Source organism: Pyrus communis, chromosome 2, assembly GCF_041283825.1.
Source record: "Pyrus communis isolate YQ-2024b chromosome 2, ASM4128382v1, whole genome shotgun sequence".
In the NCBI taxonomy this organism is placed as follows: Eukaryota; Viridiplantae; Streptophyta; class Magnoliopsida; order Rosales; family Rosaceae; genus Pyrus; species Pyrus communis.
Window position 1 is genome coordinate 15,650,631 of NC_142566.1, and position 20,537 is coordinate 15,671,167.

Genomic DNA, 20,537 nt, shown 5'->3' on the forward strand with positions numbered 1-20,537 from the left:
CACCGTCTCCCCAACTCACACCCCCACCGAGTCCATTTCTATTAAGAATATATTGTAATTAAATATTGTATTTGTCTAAACTAGAAAGGCCATTCCGTGTATTGTGCAGGGATCACGGCTTTATAGGGTTAGAATCATGATTTGACTTTACCACTTGTATTTGTATATATATATATATGGGCTACATAGCCTCTGATGAATATAGAAAGCATTCAGCCATAATATTCCTTCATATATTTTTCCATTTATCAATCCCAGGAACTACTTAGCTCTTTCTTATTTTGGTATCATCACAGGCTCTTCGATCCCCTTCATCAAACCCTAGCAAAAATACAAACACCATGACAGATAGCCAAACATCCAATCCCAACAAAAACAATTCCAGCAACCCGAGTATGGAATTATCAAATCCATACTATGTTCATCCTTCAGATCACCCTGGCCATGTGCTTGTTTCTGAAAAACTGAATGGGACTAATTATTCTTCCTGGAGCAAGTCTATGCTTCATGCCCTACGAGCCAAAAATAAAATTGGGTTCATTGATGGATCCATCACACCCCCTTCAGAAGACGAAAAACCAGGTGACTATGCCTTATGGGCACAATGCAACAGCATGATACTATCATGGATTTCAAATTCAGTAGAGTTTCATCTCTCTAAAAGCGTTGTCCATGCCCAATTTGCGTACAAGATTTGGGAGGATTTCAAGCATCAATTCTCACAGCAAAACACACCAACAATTTACCAAATCCATAAACAGATTGCTTCTCTATCCCAAGGCTCCATGACGGTCTCAACGTACTTTACAGAACTCAAGCATCTCTGGACTCAACTCGATGCATATGAAGACCCCATCATCTGCAACCTGATGGAGAAGCATTATGAGCAGCGAGAAAAATACCGACTTATGCAATTTCTTATGGGCCTCAACGATGTTCATGACACTGTTCGCACCACCATTCTCATGATGACACCATTGCCCAATATTCATCAAGCTTATTCATTCGTCAGCAATCATGAACAACAACGCCAGTTGTCTTCGGAACAACACAACCAATTGCCATCCGACAATTTTTCTCTTGCTACCGTGGCACAAACTCGCTTTGATCAGCGCTGCAATCATTGCAACCGCGAGGGACACACCATCGACAATTGCCGCACTCTAAAATACCATTGCAGTTTTTGTGACAAAAGAGGACATACAGAGGACAGGTGCAAAATTAAGAATGGAACATGGGTGCCCAATCCCAATGGAGGCCATGGCAACAAAACTGGTCGAAAACAACGACCTCAAGGAGGCTCTTTTTCCCGTCCTGCTGCCCATGCAGCAGAAACAACTTCAAGCCCTCAAAGGCCATCCATGCCGCAGCCAACACATCCTCCTGCATCTTCCAATCCGTTGAGTGCACTCTCTGCGGATCAAATTCAACAGTTAACTCATGCGCTCTCTTTGCTTTCTTCTGGTAATGGGAACACTTATGCAAACGCCGCAGGTCCGAATTCTTTTTCTATTACTTCCATTAATTCTGTGTTTACTAAGCCATGGATCTTGGATAGCGGAGCTACTGATCATATTGTTTCTGATTCCACTTTATTTTCTAACACCAAACCTCCATCTTTACCCGTTGTTAATTTGCCCACTGGTTCTTCAATCCCAATCACTTGCACTGGTACAATACCATTTAATTCTGATATCACTTTAACCGATGTCTTGTGTGTTCCGTCTTTTAATCTCAATCTTATGTCCGCTAGCAAAGTCACTGACTCTCTCAATTGTTGTGCCATTTTGTTTCCCACCTTTTGTGTTTTGCAGGACTTGGCTTCAGGGAAGATGATTGGTTCGGGTAAGATGCGTGGTGGTCTTTACTACATGTCACCTATCCATCGGACACCTACCTCTCATCACGTCTCTCATCCTTCCAATTTATGGCACCAACGACTCGGACATCCATCCCCTTCTCGTCTTAAATTAGCTTCTTCTTTATTACTTTCTAATGCTATTTCCCTTGACAATAATTGTAATGTCTGTCCTTTAGCCAAACAGACCAGACTTCCATTTCCTTTAAGTTCAACATCAACTCATACCCCGTTTGTTTTATTACATTGTGACATATGGGGTCCTTACAAAATTCCCACTCACTCTGGGGCTCGTTTCTTCCTTACAATTGTGGATGATTTTAGCCGATGTACTTGGGTTTTTTTAATGTCTAAAAAATCTGAGACACAAAATCTCTTAAAGTCTTTTATCACTTTTGCTCACACTCAATTCCATGCTACAGTTCAAACCATTAGAGTAGACAATGGGTCTGAATTCCTCTCCATGAGAGATTATTTTCAATCTAACGGCATTGAACTTCAACGCACTTGTGTTTACACTCCCCAACAGAATGGGGTCGTTGAACGCAAACATCGCCATATTCTTACAGTGGCCCGTGCTTTACGCTTTCAATCCAACATACCCCTCATCTTTTGGGGCGATTGTGTACTCACTGCCGTCTATCTCATCAACCGTTTACCTTCACCCCTCCTCTCCAACAAATCACCCTTTGAACTATTGTACAACCGTCCCCCATCCCTTGAACATCTCAGAGTTTTTGGATGTCTCGGTTATGCTACTGTTGTCCATCCTACCCATAAATTTGAACCTAGAGCTCACCGTTGTGTTTTCGTTGGCTATCCCACCTGCCACAAAGGATATAAACTTTACAACTTGGAAACTAACCAATTTTTTATCAGTCGCGATGTCAAATTTCATGAAACTTCATTTCCATTTTCTAATATTTCCTCTCCTGATTCTCATATTCCTACCACTAACCCCCTAAATACGGACCCCACTTCTCTTTTCCCCATTTCTCATTTAACCCCACCGATTCATGAATCTGACACCATCACCGATCACACCCCCTTAACTCCACATGGTGCTGACCCCACCCTTGTCCCTCCACCGGCCGACACTCCTACTCCACATATCCCAAATTTTTCTCCTCTCCTAGACATCATTCCCCAACCCGTGCCTACATCTCCTCCATTACTACATGTCCCCACCCCTCCTGAACCCCCCGCACCTTCTCTTAACCCTCTCACTGGATCTCATACCGACCCTACACTTCCCATCTCTTCCCCACCTCCTTTTCCTTCTCTCCGGCAGTCCACTCGTCCCACACAGTCACCAGCATGGACTAAAGATTACCACATGTCCAACCAGGTCAATCACTCTTCTCTGGCACCACGTTCTGCGAAAGGTACCCGTTATCCCATCTCTGATTTTCTTTCCAACTCTCATTTCTCCTCTACCCATTGTTCCTTTTTAGCTAACATTACAGGTCCATCTGAGCCCACCACCTATGCTGAAGCTATCCTTGATCCAAACTGGCAACAAGCTATGCAAACAGAATTAGATGCTTTACATCATAATCACACTTGGGACTTGGTTCCTCTTCCTGCTGGTCATAAACCTATCGGCTCAAAATGGGTTTTCAAAAAGAAATACAAGTCTGACGGTTCTCTTGATCGTTACAAGGCTCGTGTTGTTGCAAAAGGATACACACAGGTTGAGGGAGTTGATTACCAGGAAACATTTTCACCCACTGCCAAACTCACAACTCTGCGTTGTCTCCTTACCGTTGCTGCTGCCCGCACTTGGTTCATTCACCAGTTAGACGTTCAAAATGCTTTTCTTCATGGCACTCTCCATGAAGAGGTCTACATGGATCCCCCTCCGGGTCTTCGCTCAACAAGTCTCTTTACGGACTCAAACAGGCATCCAGAACTTGGTTCACTACCTTCTCGGATGCTATTCAGAACGCCGGATATCGTCTATCGAAAGCAGATTATTCTTTGTTCACCAAGGTCCGAGGTACTTCAATCACTGTCATTCTTATTTATGTGGATGATATACTTATCACAGGAAATAATATCCAAGAGATGGAACAACTCAAAGCATTTATTCTCAAACGCTTCCGCATCAAAGACCTTGGTGATCTAAAGTATTTTCTGGGTATTAAGTTTGCACGCTCAGAAAAGGGAATTTCTATGTCACAAAGAAAATATGCACTTGATATTTTACAAGACTCAGGGTTACTCGGTGCACGACCAAATTCTTTTCCGATGGAACAAAACTTGGCACTCACATCCACAGATGGAGCATTGTTGAATGACCCAACTAAATACAGAAGGTTAGTTGGGAGATTGATATATCTCACTGTTACTAGACCGGACATCGTTTATCCTGTTCGTACTTTGAGCCAATTTATGCACGAGCCACGGAAACCGCATTAGGATGCAGCTATGCGAATCCTTAAATATATCAAAGGGACTCCTGGTCAAGGTTTACTATTTTCTGCCAACAATAATCTAGACTTGAAAGCCTTTTGTGATTCTGACTGGGGACGGTGTCGTACTACGAGAAGATCAGTTACGGGATATTGCGTTTTTCTTGGCAATTCACTCATTTCGTGGAAGTCCAAGAAGCAAGATAATGTGTCCAGATCATCAGCTGAGGCAGAATACCGTGCTATGGCAAACACTTGCCTGGAAATAACTTGGCTGCGTTACATATTACAAGATTTACGAGTTCCCCAGAAAACTCCTGCTTCATTGTTTTGTGATAATCAGGCAGCCTTGTACATCGCAGCAAATCCTGTTTTTCACGAACGTACCAAGCATATTGAGATAGATTGTCATATAGTTCGAGAGAAATTACAAGCTGGTATAGTTCGTCCTACGTATGTGCCTACGCTTTTTCAGTTAGCTGATATATTCACGAAGGCTTTAGGGAAGGATCAATTTGTGAAGCTGCGAGACAAGTTGGGCGTTCATAATCTTCACTCTCCAACTTGAGGGGGAGTATTAAGAATATATTGTAATTAAATATTGTATTTGTCTAAACTAGAAAGGCCATTCCGTGTATTGTGCAGGGATCACGGCTTTATAGAGAGGCCATTCCGTGTATTGTGCAGGGATCACGGCTTTATAGGGTTAGAATCATGATTTGACTTTACCACTTGTATTTGTATACATATATATATGGGCTACATAGCCTCTGATGAATATAGAAAGCATTCAGCCATAATATTCCTTCATATATTTTTCCATTTATCAATCCCAGGAACTACCTAGCTCTTTCTTATTTTGGTATCATCACAGGCTCTTCGATCCCCTTCATCAAACCCTAGCAAAAATACAAACACCATGACAGATAGCCAAACATCCAATCCCAACAAAAACAATTCCAGCAACCCGAGTATGGAATTATCAAATCCATACTATGTTCATCCTTCAGATCACCCTGGCCATGTGCTTGTTTCTGAAAAACTGAATGGGACTAATTATTCTTCCTGGAGCAAGTCTATGCTTCATGCCCTACGAGCCAAAAATAAAATTGGGTTCATTGATGGGACTAATTATTCTTATTTCCGCCACGGCCGCCGAGTCAGACTCCAACTCTCCCCAACTCGTCCTCTCCCCACTTCCTACCTATCTCCTTCCGCTACTGATTACAAGCTGCATGTTAAATCTTTGTGAGATCTGATTTTTTATTTTTTTCTCGAACAAACGATATATCTACGCTAAGGAGTGGGTGGACTAAACTTTACAACGGGTTAGCAATAATGTGGTTTAAATTCGTTTTTGACGATAATCAAACCTAAAATTTTTCACTTACAAATAAATAGAAATATCACTAAACCACCGTAATACTGAGTGACTTGTGAAATTTGGTTGTTAACACACATATCTCCACCCGCGTGCAAACCTAGCTGACTCCCAATCAATTAATCAGTTGACTTTTAGGTCGAATATTCAATAGCATGCAACTAAAACAGGTAGTCTTCAAGTATTGACTTTAATTTTCTTCACCAAACACCTACCCATTTTTCCCACTATTACCTCATCACTCATCACTCATTTTCTTCCACATGTAAACTTATAAACCCTCTTTTTTCAGCTAAGCATTTGCACAAACACTTCATCTGCAAGTTTCAACAACATCCATGGCGGATCAACCTTCTTCATCCCCAACCTCCATTGACCCCTACAAACTCCTCAAAATCCTCCCCAACCCTGATGGCTCCCTCACCCGCTTGACCACTTTCCCCACCGTCTCCCCAACTCCCACCCCCACCGAGTCCATTTCCGCCACGGCCGCCGAGTCAGACTCCAACTCTCCCCAACTCGTCCTCTCCAAGGACATTCCCTTAAACCCAGAAACAAAAACCTTCTTGAGGCTCTTCAAACCCCACCCTCTCCCCCCAAACCCCCGCCTCCCTCTCATCATCTACTTCCACGGAGGCGGCTTCGTCGTCTTCTCCGCCGCCTCCAAACCATTCCACGACTCCTGCTCTCGCATGGCCCTCGCTCTCCAAGCCCTAATTATCTCCGTCGAGTACCGCTTGGCTCCCGAACACCCTCTTCCTTCAGCCTACGATGACGCCGTCGACACCATCGCCTGGGTCCACCGCCAGGCCTCCGACGTCGACGGCTGCGATCCCTGGTTGAAAGACGCCGTTGAATTCTCCAGGTCCTTCCTAATGGGCAGCAGCGCCGGAGCTAACATTGTCTACCACGCGGGTCTACGCGTTTCGGGTGATGATCTCTTGCCGATGAAGATCCGAGGGCTGATGCTAAACCAGCCTTATTTCGGTGGGGTCCATAGGACTGAATCCGAGATGAGGTTGATCAACGATCGGATATTGCCGCTGGTCGCTAACGACTTGATGTGGGCCATGGCTTTGCCAAAGGGCGTTGATCGGGATCACGAGTATTGTAATCCGACGGCGGGAGGTGGGGATGGGAGGATCGAACGGTTGCCGATGTGTTTGGTTAGAGGGTACGGTGGGGACCCGCTGATGGATAGGCAGAAAGAGTTTGTGGCGTTACTTGAGTCACGTGGGGCGCACGTGGTGGCCAAGTTTGACAAGGAGGGGTTTCATGGCGTGGACCTCTTCGACCCCAGCATGGCCCAAGTTCTGTACGACATTCTTAGGGATTTTATCGAGTCGTGCAGTGCATACGACGGTGATAATGTTGTCGTTTCAAAATCGGCCACGTGAGAAGTAAGGCTAAGAAGCTGACATGGCTTGTTAGAAAACGCCATTTTGGTTGCTGTTACTTTTGCCTGTAAGGAGTTTTAGCCACATTAAAGCACATCCAATGATTAAATTAAAATTTCGGGTAATGCTACGAGATCATGTATGTAAACTATATTTTGTAAATTATATTATATGCTAGTTGATAATTAGATTATTAATTAAGTATTAATTAACACGGTTATTTTTTATTGATGACATATTACATAATTTACATATTACTTGGTAGTCTTATCTTGTTTAAACCAGACATCAAACTAATTTTGTGGTTTCTAAATTTTGGATCTAAGGAACTTTTTAATTTTCCACCTTATCCTAATTTACCATGGTAAATCGCTTGAGAATGCCACCGGTGCCATTCGAATGCGTATGACATACGAACATTTTTTGAACCGTTATTTAGATCAGCGAAACCTTTTAATGCATTGTCTTTGTCACTTGTGAATAGAATGTGGTTCCATTCTGTCATGATAGCTTCGGTGAGGAATATAACCCAATTCTATGGCATCTCTATGACTTAGGGAAAATGAGAGTAATTTCATATTCTACTGAGAAGTGAGAACCTTCTTTCATACCCACGATTAGACTGTGGAAAAAAAATGATCCAGGTTTATATTTATTTTGTCAATTGCCTATGCTTTTGGCGGAAGTTCTAAGATTTTTTACCATTATACACTTTGTTTGTACCATACTTGATCAATCCCGAAACTACCAAGCACGGGTCAACTTTATACCTTCAAGGATCCACTAAGGGGTTCATGCTGAGGCACCCTAGCCAAAGCAAAAGAGTTTTCTTCTAACCAGAAGGCCAATCACAGCACGACACATGTCAACGTCAGAATAAAGCTCATAGGGTCCCACATCGACTGCAGACAAAAGATGGAGACTCTTCTCAACTATAAAAGAAGACCATTCTCCTACATAAATCCCTAATGTCATTATTGTACTTAAACTAGTCATTAGAACTCACTAATGATGATTATGCTTGAACCTATGTATTTTTGTAAACCCTTCACTATTAATGAGAACTCCTTTACTCAGTGGACGTAACCGAACTTAGAGTGAACCATGTACATCTTGTGTTTGCTTCCTTATCTCTATCTCTTTACATATTATCCTCACTAGGTGACCAAACAACCGAGCGAAGGTCACAAACTTGACACTTTACGTTGTTCCAAAGTCTTCACTGATTTTATGCATCAACATTTGGCGTCGTCTGTGGGAACAACACTTATTTGTACTATCTCCAGCTTTGTCAAGCTGGTTTCCATCTTTTGTACATTCTCATTTGATTAGGCATCATTCTCCAACATGGGGAGCGAAGGTAGCCATAACACGCAGAACGACACCGCCCTCATTCCTAGTGTGAGGCGGCGAAGGAAGGAAAGAAAGAAGTTTATTCTTCAAGCCAAGGTTGAAGAGCTAAAGGCTCAGAACAATAAGATAGCGATCAGAAATGAGATCCTCTAAGAACAATATGAAAAGCTCTTCGAGATGCTCCACGAGTCTAAACAGACTTAGTCTTACAAGCTTATCGCCCCCGTGACTGTGAATCACCACATGAGTACCCACCAACATAAGACTTCACATATCTTCAACATGGGCATTCTTAATGAGGAACGACCTTCTTGCCATAATGTTGATCAATACGAGACTTCTTTCAACCCAGCTTCTTCATACCAAAGCAAAATATGTGGAGGAAAACATCTTTTTACAAAAGAAATGGAATAATCGAGAGCCATCTACCGTGACTGTTGAGACTTTTTGAGACAGCGTGGAGAAAGTGGAGAAAATTCTATCCATATAGGCTCAAAGATCAAAGACCCAAGGGTCATTGAAAGGTTAAGTCCACTACCATAATGTAGGCCAACCCCTAATCCAGGAAAGGAACGACAAGCCTTTCAGCAACAAAAGCGCGTAGAAGACTCGGGGGACTTTCAACAAGCACATTCTAACAGCCAATATGTTGAGTCCAAGGAAATGCCACATATCCTTGACCGATCTTCCCTATTTTCAAGAAATGATAGAAACCTACAAAAGAAAGCTTCAATGACGTCAGACTCCACTTAGGACCCCTTTATCTTGCAACTCTTTGAGGAAGTGAACAAGTTAAAGGCTGAACGTCATGCTAGGATACCTGACTGGAATTAGCCAAGGCCAAGCCCTCTGATAAGGATGATCTTTTGCACTCCTCTATGAGGAGAAATAAAATAGAAGCTTGGCTTGCAATCGAATACAGGGAGAGAATATCCAATTGAACATATCCACCTTTTTTAATCCACCATGTCATACCGAAGATACAGTAATGAGGAACGATATCTCATTTTTCCCCTCATTCTCTCTGGTGGAACTCTTAATTGTTATTGTGGTATTTAACCTGATACGGTAGATTCTTTCGCTGAGCTGAGGAGACTTTTTATGGCCCAACACATCATCCAAGCTGATCACTTACACTTCGCTGATGAGTTATACACTATTTGTCAAAAATCAAACAAGTCATTGTGTGAATATGTCGATCGCTTCAACCACGAGTACTCTCGTTGCGCTGAGGCAGATGACAAAACAACACTTAAGGCCTTCATGGTAGGCATGCGTGAATTCTACTTTAAGTAAATGATCAATGCTAACACTTGGAAGACTTACTCTGAGATGATGACGCAAGCTTACAATTATGCCTTTGCTAAGGCAAGGACATACCAAGGGAACCCTCATAAGGTAAACCCTTATTAACAAGTGGGGAGCGAATGTCAAGTTCTACCAAGTGAGAAAGTTTTGGCCATCCAAACACTCATTGCATCCCTTTTACCCCACTTAGCAACTTGCTAGGTGGCCAGGCTTATTCGCCTATTGGCAAGAGGAAGAATTTTTACTTTCAGCAAGCTTATTACAATAAGAGGAATAAAGGTTCATATTAAGATAATCAGGGGTGAACGTACCTTCAACTGTTATGACCATGGGGTTAAGCATCGCTTTTTCAAATTGAAGGACTGGGTACTAAAGAAAATGCTATTATAGAAAGGCATACGCATTACAAATGTTTTGACCTTCAACCGTTTGACATCCTTTGTAACACAAACCATTCGGCAAATATTTAATGAAGAGGCAATTCAAACAACTTTGTCTAAGTCTTTTGCATTCCTAACATTGGAACACTTGGTCTAACTATGACCTACGTCTATACTTTAACTTAGAGCTTCAACATACGTACTTCAACACCAAGTAAGTGATACTAAGTGGTATAACTAACACGGTTCACATATCTAAACAATGGATTCCTACATGCATAGCAAAACATTCATAAATAACATGCATGTCATGCACATCACTCATGTCATAAACATTACTTATGTCAATCAACATAAACTTTATACCCTCCAAAGCATTCATACATAATTACGAAAGGGTGTCAACATACATTTTTTCCTTTTGGCACGTGCTACAATGTACCTTGGCAACTCGCTGTTCTTTTCACTAACCAGGTGATGAAAAGTACAACCAATACTCTAAGAAACAATTTTGAGTTTGGACAACTTGCCACTCTTCTTACCAACCAGATGATGAAAGAACACACATTCATATCACCAACTAGGTGATGAAGAGCACAACCAGTACTCTAATAAACAATGTTGAGATTTGGCAACTTGCCACTCTTCTTACCAACTAGGTGATGAATGAACTCACCTTCGTATCACCAACTAGGTAATGGAAGATACAACGAGTACTTTAGTAAAGATTTTTGCCTTAGCAACTCGCCACTCTTCTCACCAACCAGGTGATGAAAGAACTTACCTTCTTTTCATCAACTAGGGAAGAATAGTACAACTTGCACCTGTGGATTCTTAGCATTCATAAGCAGTTGAAAATTTTCAAGCCTTACAACTCAGAAAAGGCATATACAAACTCAACAAAGCATTCCACTTTCTTACTCAAGAGTCTGGAGGCAAAATCGTATTATATGGTTCAACCTTCAACAACTACAACATGTAGATTGTCTTCTACACTTTTGCTCAAGAGTTTGGAAGCAAAACCATCTTATATGGTTGTTTGGATCCGATTTTACATTTTCAGCCCAAGCAATCGCGGTCGTCGGATGACTATGAAAATTAAGAGATTTTTCTTAGCATTACTATTGATTTTAATCATAGTAATTATCTTGAAAATATCCTTAAAGCTTACAGAGTTATGAGTGCGATTCTTTTGCAGATAATCAAGGGTTTTATCGAATTTTGGAGAAATTAAAGTAGATTGCATAGCTGGCTGCTTACCAATCCCTTACAATCAACATGACAGTAAGGAGAATTATGTGAAGGCTTGCCATGCAGCTTTAGGATTCTATCCTAATCAAAATGGTATTTAGTCAGTTACATGGATTCCATATTTGAATGGGTTTGCATGCAGAACCACGTGGAACAATGGTACAAGGATGCAACTTTGGATGATTAGCATATGAATATGCCATTTTTATCCGTTTGAAACATTAGGATGGTGATTTATAGTGAAGATTAAAAGGTCCAATGCATTGCAATGATTAACCTTACGATATCACCAAAAGTTAGAGGATAATGCGTGGTAGTTCATGATTATTATTTCACAAGGTATGGTTCGTGGAAGACTCTGTAACTTGGTTATCTGGTCATTGTGAAAGTTCACCCTTATAAATATAAGACAATTTTGCAACGAAGACAGCCCCTCCAATTCAACACACAATTGCCCTGCGTAAACCTCTCAAACACCTTGAGATTTTTATTTTCTTTTTTCCGCCAACACACCTTCAGTTTGGATAAACAACATTGTGAAGGCAACCAATGACATCTTCAGTTTGGATAAACAACATTGTGAAGGCAACCAATGACATCTTCAGTTTGGATAAACAACACTGGAGCCGTAGAATCAGCCGACCGAGGAGCACATTCAGTTTGGATAACCAGCACTGCTTCGAGACCAACTAGTCATTTATCTAAGTCTCTGTCAACAAGGATTTTCGAGTCCTTCTTGGTAGAGGTCATCTCATCAGCCTTCTTGGCGAAGTGAGGTGTTACTAGGTTACTACATTCGGCACATTGAAAGCCAAATTTGATATTGAACTTCGTAAAACTAGCAGCCTTGTCGTCAGACTCTAGAACCTGAAGGCCGAGACATGTTCTTTCCTCGGCCGCAGTCACGAGATCAAGAAGTAAGCAGCGTGCCCAATGCCATATCAACATATTTTACTCCTCGGCTGAACTCAACCAACGAGTTGGCATGCCCTGCATTCAACCGAATGACGTAATTAGTTTATTAATTACTCGGCATGCGCGCCACGTAGGCTAAGTAGTTTTTAGGATTAACAATGGTTCAACAAACCTTCAACAACTACAATACGTCGATTGTCTTTTACACTGTGTGGAAGCAAAATCTTATTATATAGCTCAACAAACCTTCAACAATTACAACACATAGATTGTCTTCTACATTCTTGCTCAAGTGTGTGCAAGTAAAATCGTATTATATGGTTCAACAAACCTCCAACAATTACAACACATAGATTGCCTTCCACACTCTTGCTCAAGAGTGTGGAAGCAAAATCTATTTATATGTTTCTTCCGAACTTTCAACTACTACAACATGTAGATTGCCTTCCACACTCTTGTTCAAGAGTGTGGAAGCAAAATCTATTTATGTGGTCTCTTCCACATTTTTTACTAGTTAAAAAAAAATCTGCCAAAAAAAAAATCCAAAATTAATTAATTATGACATGTGGGGAAGGCCAACTAAGCTTCAACACATAGACGATAACTACAACATGTAGGGGTGGGTTCAAAAAACCGAAAACCGAAAAAAACCGAAAACCAAACTGAACCGAAACCGAAAAAAACCGAACCGAAAAAAAAACCGAACCGAAAGGGTAAAACCGGACCGAACCGAATATGGTTCAGTTCGGTTCGGTTTCTGAGGTTTGAAAACCGGACCGGACCGGACTGAACCGAAATAAATTAATAATTTTTTTTATCTTCAACGGCGTCGTTTTAGGCTAGCACTCTCTCACACTATCGTCTTTACCTCAGTGTTCAGTTGTTCAGAGAGAAACCCTAAACACTCCGCCGGCCTTCCCTTTCCCTTATCTTCCTCTGCAGCAGCAGCACTCTCACTCTGGACCATCTCCTTCCCAGCTCCGCAGCTCTTCCGATTCGTCTTCTTCCTTCCCTGTGACCTGATGCAGTGCTGCGACCTGCCTCACACATTGACGCCGTCTTACTCTCTCTCAGTCTCTCACCCCCGTGACCTGCTGTGATCAGTAACCCGCGCGCGACCCACGACTTCCTCTCGCCGTTTCTAGTCTCCAGTCTTGACCCACAAATTCCCTCATTTGCAAGGTTAGTCTCTCACCCAGTCACCCTGCTGTGTGCAGATTTTTTTTTTCTCGATTTCATTGGTATCTCATTCAGGTCATTGCCACAGATCCGTTAGAAAATGTTGACAAAGAAAAGACAGATATATTGATGTATTGCACTGGAGGTATCCGTTGTGATGTATATTCCACAATCCTAAGGTAACCCTCCATCTGTTGCGATGTATATTGATGATTGTATTGCATTATTAATGGGAAAATCTCTCTTTCTCTCTCTCTCTCTCTCTCTGCTCTTCCTTTTCATGGTTTTCTTAGAAACAATTATTTATATATTTTCTTTTATTTAACTGTATTAGATGCAATCTCTACTGATTTCTCGTCCATCTCTGAAGTTTGTTGATTGATATTTTTTAAATTTTGATTAATTTTTTTTTGTTGTGCTTTTTGCAGGTTCAGTTTGTAACTTCTGCATGAGCTTCTGGGCGGACTTTGTTTCTGTAAGTTCCGACGCACTTCAGCTTTGTTTCTGTAAATTATCTGTTTGGTTGCTGAGAAAATATCAGAAGCTTTAGGATTTGTGAGTTTTAAGCAGCCTAATTAGAGTATGACGTAGCATGGTAAGTTTCATACTTCAGTTTAAAGCCTTTTTTAGCTTATTCGTTAGGAATTCCTGCACCAGCGGATACTCTGTGCTGATCTCAATCTGCACTTACTGTAATTTTACTGATTCCCGAATGAGTTTACATCAAAAAATTATATTTCGTAATGAAATGGTGCTCTAGATTGGACTGTATGTCCGTTCTTTCGGGGTCCATGGTAAAAAGAACATAAATTTGATCCAAATGGCATTCTTTGTGACACAGGTCTACTCAGAAACGCAAGCCAAAAGAGATACTAGAAGAGATTCACAGAGTTCATGGCATTGCATTATCGTATAAGCAGGCATGGAGGGGAAAGGAACGCCTCATGGCAGCTGTTCGTGGATCCTTTGAAGAAGATTATCGACTCCTTCCTCAATACTGTGACCAGATCAGAAGAACCAATCCTGGAAGTATTGCACAGGTTTATGGGAGTCCTGATGATAGTTCCTTCCAACGCCTATTTGTTTCATTACATGCATCTATATACGGGTTTCTGAATGCCTGTCGACCTCTTCTTGGTCTCGATAGGACTCATCTGAAAATTGGATGTGGTTGACGAAGAGAATGATGAAAATTGGATGTGGTTTCTCTCTGAGCTGCGTGTCCTGCTTGAAAATTATGCAGAGTACATGCCTAGGCTTACCATTTTGTCTGATAGACAGAAGGGTATTGTTGATGGGGTGGAACTAAACTTCCCGACTGCTTTTCATGGGTTTTGTATGCGCTATTTAAGTGACAGTTTACGGAAGGAATTTAATAATCCTCTGCTTGTTAACCTTCTCTGGGAGGCTGCTTATGCTCTTACTGGCATTGGGTTTGAACAAAAACTTATTGAGATTGAAGCTATATCACAGGAAGCAGCCCATTGGATTAAACAAATTTCTCCTCGCCTGTGGGCAACAGCATATTTTGAGGGGACAAGGTTTGGGCAGTTGACTGCTCATATGGTTGAATCTATAAATTCTTGGATAGTAGAAGCATCTGGGCTTCCAATAATTCAGATGATGGAGTGTATCAGACGGCATCTGATGACTTGGTTCAACGAGCGTCGTGAAATGAGCATGCAATGGACGGGCATACTTGTTCCTTCTGCCGAAAAGTGTGTTTTAGATGCAGTTGCGCTTGCTCGTACTTACAATGTGATTCGTGCAAATGAAGCCGAATTTGAAGTTAGAACCCATGAAGGATCAGTCACGGTGGATATTCGTACCCGTTGTTGTTCATGCCGTGGATGGCAGCTATGCAGGCTGCCATGTTCTCATGCTGCAGCAGCCCTCGACCCAAAGGAAACAAAATTAATAATGCCGTGGATGACTTTGAAGAAGTGGCTTTGAATGTGAACTTTCATATTTCCATTTTTTTTTTAATAATTTTGGAGGGAGAAAAAAAAAAAAAAAAAAAACCGAAAAAAACCGAAACCGAACCGAGAAAAACCGAACCGAAAAAAACCGAACCGAAAAAAACCGAAAAAAAATTGAACCGAACCGAAATTTCGGTTCGGTTTCGGTTTTGAGAAAAAACCGAACCGATTAGAACCGAACCCAGCCCTAACAACATGTAGATTGCCTTCCACACTCTTGCCCAAGAGTGCATAAGCAAAATCAATTTATGGAGTCCTATAAAATGCTTCCCACACTTTGAAGGGTAGAGCTTCCCACACCCTTGAAGGGAGGAGCTTTCCACACCCTTGAAGGAAGGGAGCTTCCCACACTTTGAGGGAAGGAAGCTTCCCACACCCTTGAAAGGAAGGAGCTTCCCACACTTCAAAGGGAAGGAAACTTTCCACACGTCGAAGGGTTGAGCTTCTTACACATTGAAGGGTTGAGCTTTCCACACCCTTGAAGGGAGGGAGCTTCCCATATTTTGAGGGAAGGAAGCTTCCCACACTTTGAAGGGATGAAGCTTCCCACACCCTTGAAAAGAGAGAACTTCTCACACCCAAGGGAGAGAGCTACCCACACCCTTGAAGGGAGAGAGCTTCCCACACCCTTTGATAGAAGCATATTTATGCTACTTAGTTATGTTGTTTCCTTGCACTTAGTTAGCTAATTACTACTTATTATAGTCTTTTAAGCTATTTTTGTGTGTTTGTAGGTCCTAATGGCAAAGTTGGCAAGAAAGTGCATTTTGGAGCCATTTGGAGCAATTCTGGGCACTAATTGGATAGCTTATGTGTGGAGCAAGATGGATGAATGAATTTGAAGACCAAAGGTGTCTAGGAATGTGCTAAAGAGTGGGAGAATCAAAATTGGAAGTTTTGAAGATAAGGAATCAGCTTCAAAGAAGGAACATTATCCAAACAACCTTATCTTATCCAAATCTTATCCAACCTTATCTTATCCTATCCTATCCTAATCTTTTGCTACCTTAATTCCTGCTGCAAAGGGGACTCCAAATGACATTAGAACACCTAAATATCAGATTTCTAGAAGCCCTATCCTTCTCCTACATTGGTGTCGCACCTTTCATCCCTTTCCTTCTAGAAATCTGCCATAATACCCACTTTAGAAGGCCTATTCCTTGCTGAACTTTTTGAATCCCTTTTCCTCTTTGGTTTCTGCCATATAGCTAGTCATTTTCCCACCTGATTACTACCACACCTTAATCTGATTTCCCTATCCCTTTCCCCCTTGGTTTCTGAAAGCATTAACCCTTTTCATCCTAGGATTGTGCAATCCTTTTCCTTTCAGAAATTGTGTATTCCCTAGCCCTATAAATATAAGTGTTTGCCTCACTATTTAAACACCATCCCCTCATTCATACATTCAGCCATAATTCACACCACATCACCTTAGTGCCGCAAGCAAGGAAGGAAGGAGAAGAAGACTTGTGCAACCTGCCATCCAAGGGAGTGCTGTGCATGCCATTGGAGTGTGGAGTGTTTCTAGGTGTATTCTATCCTTAGTTTTAGTTCAATGTTTGTTTTTATTTGGTTTTCAATTATGATGAACATGAGGAACTAATTTCTTTATAGTTGGAGGAGATTTCAAAGCCATGATTATATGTTTTATATGAATTGATTACATCCAGTTATTGTTTCTTGAGTCTTGAATGTGATTTGCTTATCTGAGTTATTAAAACTTGTTTATGTATGTTGGTTGAGGGTCGACACTTAATTTGCATGCATGAATTTGATGCTAGAGTATAAGGGAGTTTCACGTAATAGTTATTCACTTATATTCACAAGTAGTGGAGGTTGTTAGTCACAATCGTGTTAAGTGAATTCTTAGCATGAGTCTCATGCATTTCATAGTGATGAATGCCTTGTCAATGCTTATGATTTTCATAAAACTTAATGACTTTTGATATGTATCTTTATTATGCGTTTCATATAGAGAACTTGAGAAAGATAATTTGATTGTAATGCGTTTTCATTCAATTCAATGAGATAAGGAAAATCTAATGGTTGGTTGTGCGATGCAATCAACTTGAGGCGTTGTCATTCATAGTCTAAAGGAATAATAACTGGAAATTGGTTTATATGCATATGTCATGTGTGGAGAAGGACCCTCTAACTAGCCTCTCACCCATTTAACTTCACCAAATTCGTTTTTTACAAAGTGTTTTATGCAAAGTTTCTGTTTTAAGTTTTAAATTCATCAAAAACAATCCCTCTTTTATTTAGTCTTGAGTCAAAACCTGTTTTCTTTTAGTCTTTTGAGTCAAGTTAAGTTTTATTTTCGTCAAAATCACTTGTTAGGTCTAGAATTGAGTCTTTTTTATTGTTTGTTGCTGTTTTGAGTGTTTAAAGTTAGTTTTGAGTCTATAGAGTCTAGTTTAGTGTTTTTGAGTCTTAGTTGTGCTGATTAGCATCCCTAGTTAATCCCCGGTCTAGAACGATCCCTACTTGCACATATACTACAATTGTCACAAATAAGGTATAATTTATGTGTCAAGTTAATTTTCACATCAAAGAGCTTCCCACACCTTTGAAGGGAAAAAGCCTTCACACACTTTGAGGGGGGAAGCCTCCCACACCTTAAAAGGAGGAAGCTTCACACTTTGCCTAACTACAAAAAATTAAAAAAGTCTTCCACACTCTTGCTCAAGAGTGTGGAAGCAAAATCTATTTATGTGGTTCAAAAAAGCTTCAACAAAAAAAATCAAAAAACCTTCCACACTTTTGCTCAAGTGTGTGGAAGCAAAATCTATTTATGTGGTTAAAAAATGCTTTAACCAAAAAGTTTCACCTACAAAGCCTCAACCAAAAAGCTTCACCTACAAAGTTTCAACCAAAAAGCTTCACCTACAAAGCTTCAACCAAAAAACTTCACCTACAAAGCTTCAACCAAAAACCTTCACCTACAAAGCTTCACCCACAAAGTTCAACCAAAAAGCTTCACCTACAAAGCTTCAACCACTCAATCTATGTGCCCAAAGGAAAAAGCTTCACCTACAAAGTTTCAACAAAAAAGTTTCACCTACAAAGCTTCAACCACTCAAGCTATGTGCCCAAAGGCAAAAACTTTAACCATTCAAGGTATGTACACAAAGGAAAAGGTTTCAACCACATTTTCTTTTCTCATAAAAAAGAAAGAAGGAATTGGACTTAAGAAAATATATATATACTTGAGCTACATTCAAAAAATAAAAAAAAAGGTGGAGAGAATTTTTGAAGTCTTTTTCTAATGACTCAAGAATATGAAGCCACCTCCTTCGATTATCCTTTTCACTTGGATACTTGGGGGACTCCCATTATATGCTACTACACTTCGGTACTTAGAAGTTTCATGATTACTTAGTGACTTGGATTTTTCAAGTCCCCAACCAAGAAGCTTTCCTCACACGGGAACTTAGGGGACCACTGTTTGTACCACACTTGACCAATCTCGAAATTACCAAGCACTGGCCAACTTCATAGCTTCAAGGATCCACTGAGGGGTTCATGCTGAGGCATCCCTGCCAAAGCATAAGAGTTTCCTTCTAACCAAGAGGTCAATCATAGCATGACACATTTCAACGTTAGAATAAAGCTCATTGAGTCCCACATCGACTGCGGACAAAAGCTGAAGACTCTCCTCAACTATAAAAGAAGATCATTCTCCTACAATGAATCCCTAATGTCATTATTGTACTTAAACTAGTCGTTAGAGCTCACTAATGATTATTATATTTGAACCTATGTATTTGTGTAAACCCTTCACTATTAATGAGAACTAGAGACTCCATGGACATAACCAAACTTAGGGTGAACCACGTACATCTTGTGTTTGCTTCCTTATCTCTATCTCTTTACATATTATCCTCACTAGGTGACCGGAGCAACCAAGTGAAGGTCACAAACACTTTACATTGTTCCAAAGTCATCACTGATTTTGTGCATCAACACACTTCATTGATTGCCGTTTAGATTAGTTTGTTTTAATTGATTTGGGACATGAATCTTGAAATTTAAACTAATCTAACAGCAAAATGGAGTGAGTATCACCCTTACTTTAGGGCTGTGAGCAAAAATACACTCAGGGTGTTTTTAACATTAGATTCTAAGCATTAGATCTTTAAGTATAGATCATTGACCAATAATTTAATGACACAAAAATCTCGGTGTATAACATATTAGAAAATCTCTGTTTTGGGGGCCTTTTTTGTTTGTGTAAGAACAACGATATATTTTACACTAAGGTAGGGAGGAGATCGGCTAAGCCACACAATGGGTAACATAATTTGGTATCAAATTCGTCATCTACGAGGTTCAAACATAAGACCTTTCACTTACAAATGAAGAGAAATACCATCAAACCGTAATACTGAATGACCCCTATTTTAAGGGACTTAAACAGTAATGATGTTGTAAGATGTTTTAAGCTTCCTTCGTTATTAGACGTATGGTTAATGGTTGGCATTTTTGGGTTTCATCGCCTTGGTCCAGCATATCTTAATGTTTTCTTATTGAGTTGGGGTACCATAGATTGGGGATGATGGAGGCCCAATTCTTTAAAGGAGAAACTGAGCTAGTTTAAGTCTGGCTTAGCAATGAGTAAATATCGCATAATCATTCATTTTCTTTCTATAAAGTTCTTTCAATCCTCAGTTACATTCTCATTTTAACAGTCTAACTTTTTTTTCATGCCACATGCATTCCACTAACACACAAAATTATAATTATAATTACGTTTTGGTTGGCAAACTATAATTTTCATTATAGTAACAAAGGAAGAAACATAGTGTTTTTTTTTTTCTTCCAAAAAAATAAATCAATTAAAGGGAAAATTGACGAGTACAACCAGTTCCAAAAAGGTCAAACACAACAGCATGACTAGCATTCGTAGGAAGGTGTGATTTCGTATATAAGTATCACTAATATTGATTCCCACACTAGTGACAAAATCTACAAGGAAATTGGTCTCTCCAAAGATATGTTTCCAAGAGATTGATTGACAAGAACCCCTAATAACAAAGTTTTGCAATAGTCTTTTCACCAACTATAGACCCATCCAAGTTAACTTTTAAGAAGCTTGACCTCGGCAGACTCCATTTGATGT

At 40.5% G+C, this 20,537-nt stretch overlaps 1 protein-coding gene and 2 pseudogenes across 3 annotated transcripts; all 3 read left to right on the forward strand.

The window, feature by feature from the left end:
- The first annotated feature begins 81 nt into the window (after nucleotides 1–81).
- Nucleotides 82–2,230, forward strand: LOC137724324 (uncharacterized). Its single transcript, XM_088684551.1, has 2 exons — nucleotides 82–1,494; nucleotides 1,815–2,230. The coding sequence occupies exons 1-2, from the start codon at nucleotides 342–344 to the stop codon at nucleotides 1,847–1,849; spliced, it is 1,188 nt and encodes a 395-aa protein (XP_088540677.1). The 5' UTR covers nucleotides 82–341; the 3' UTR covers nucleotides 1,850–2,230.
- Nucleotides 2,231–5,879: 3,649 nt separating this feature from the next.
- Nucleotides 5,880–7,235, forward strand: LOC137748968 (putative carboxylesterase 8 pseudogene; annotated as a pseudogene). Its single transcript, XR_015955845.1, has one exon. The product of XR_015955845.1 is annotated as a putative carboxylesterase 8 pseudogene (transcript).
- Nucleotides 7,236–13,124: 5,889 nt separating this feature from the next.
- Nucleotides 13,125–15,402, forward strand: LOC137738650 (uncharacterized; annotated as a pseudogene). The gene is made up of 4 exons (XR_015955847.1): nucleotides 13,125–13,439; nucleotides 13,525–13,615; nucleotides 13,865–13,911; nucleotides 14,279–15,402. The product of XR_015955847.1 is annotated as an uncharacterized LOC137738650 (transcript).
- The last annotated feature ends 5,135 nt before the right edge of the window (nucleotides 15,403–20,537 follow it).

Coding starts and splice junctions, on each gene's coding strand:
- LOC137724324 (XM_088684551.1), top strand. CDS start 342: ATGACAGATAGCCAAACATCCAATCCCAACAAAAACAATTCCAGCAAC. Junction 1,495..1,814: donor CACTTATGCAAACGCCGCAG/GTCCGAATTCTT, acceptor TGTGTTTTGCAG/GACTTGGCTTCAGGGAAGAT.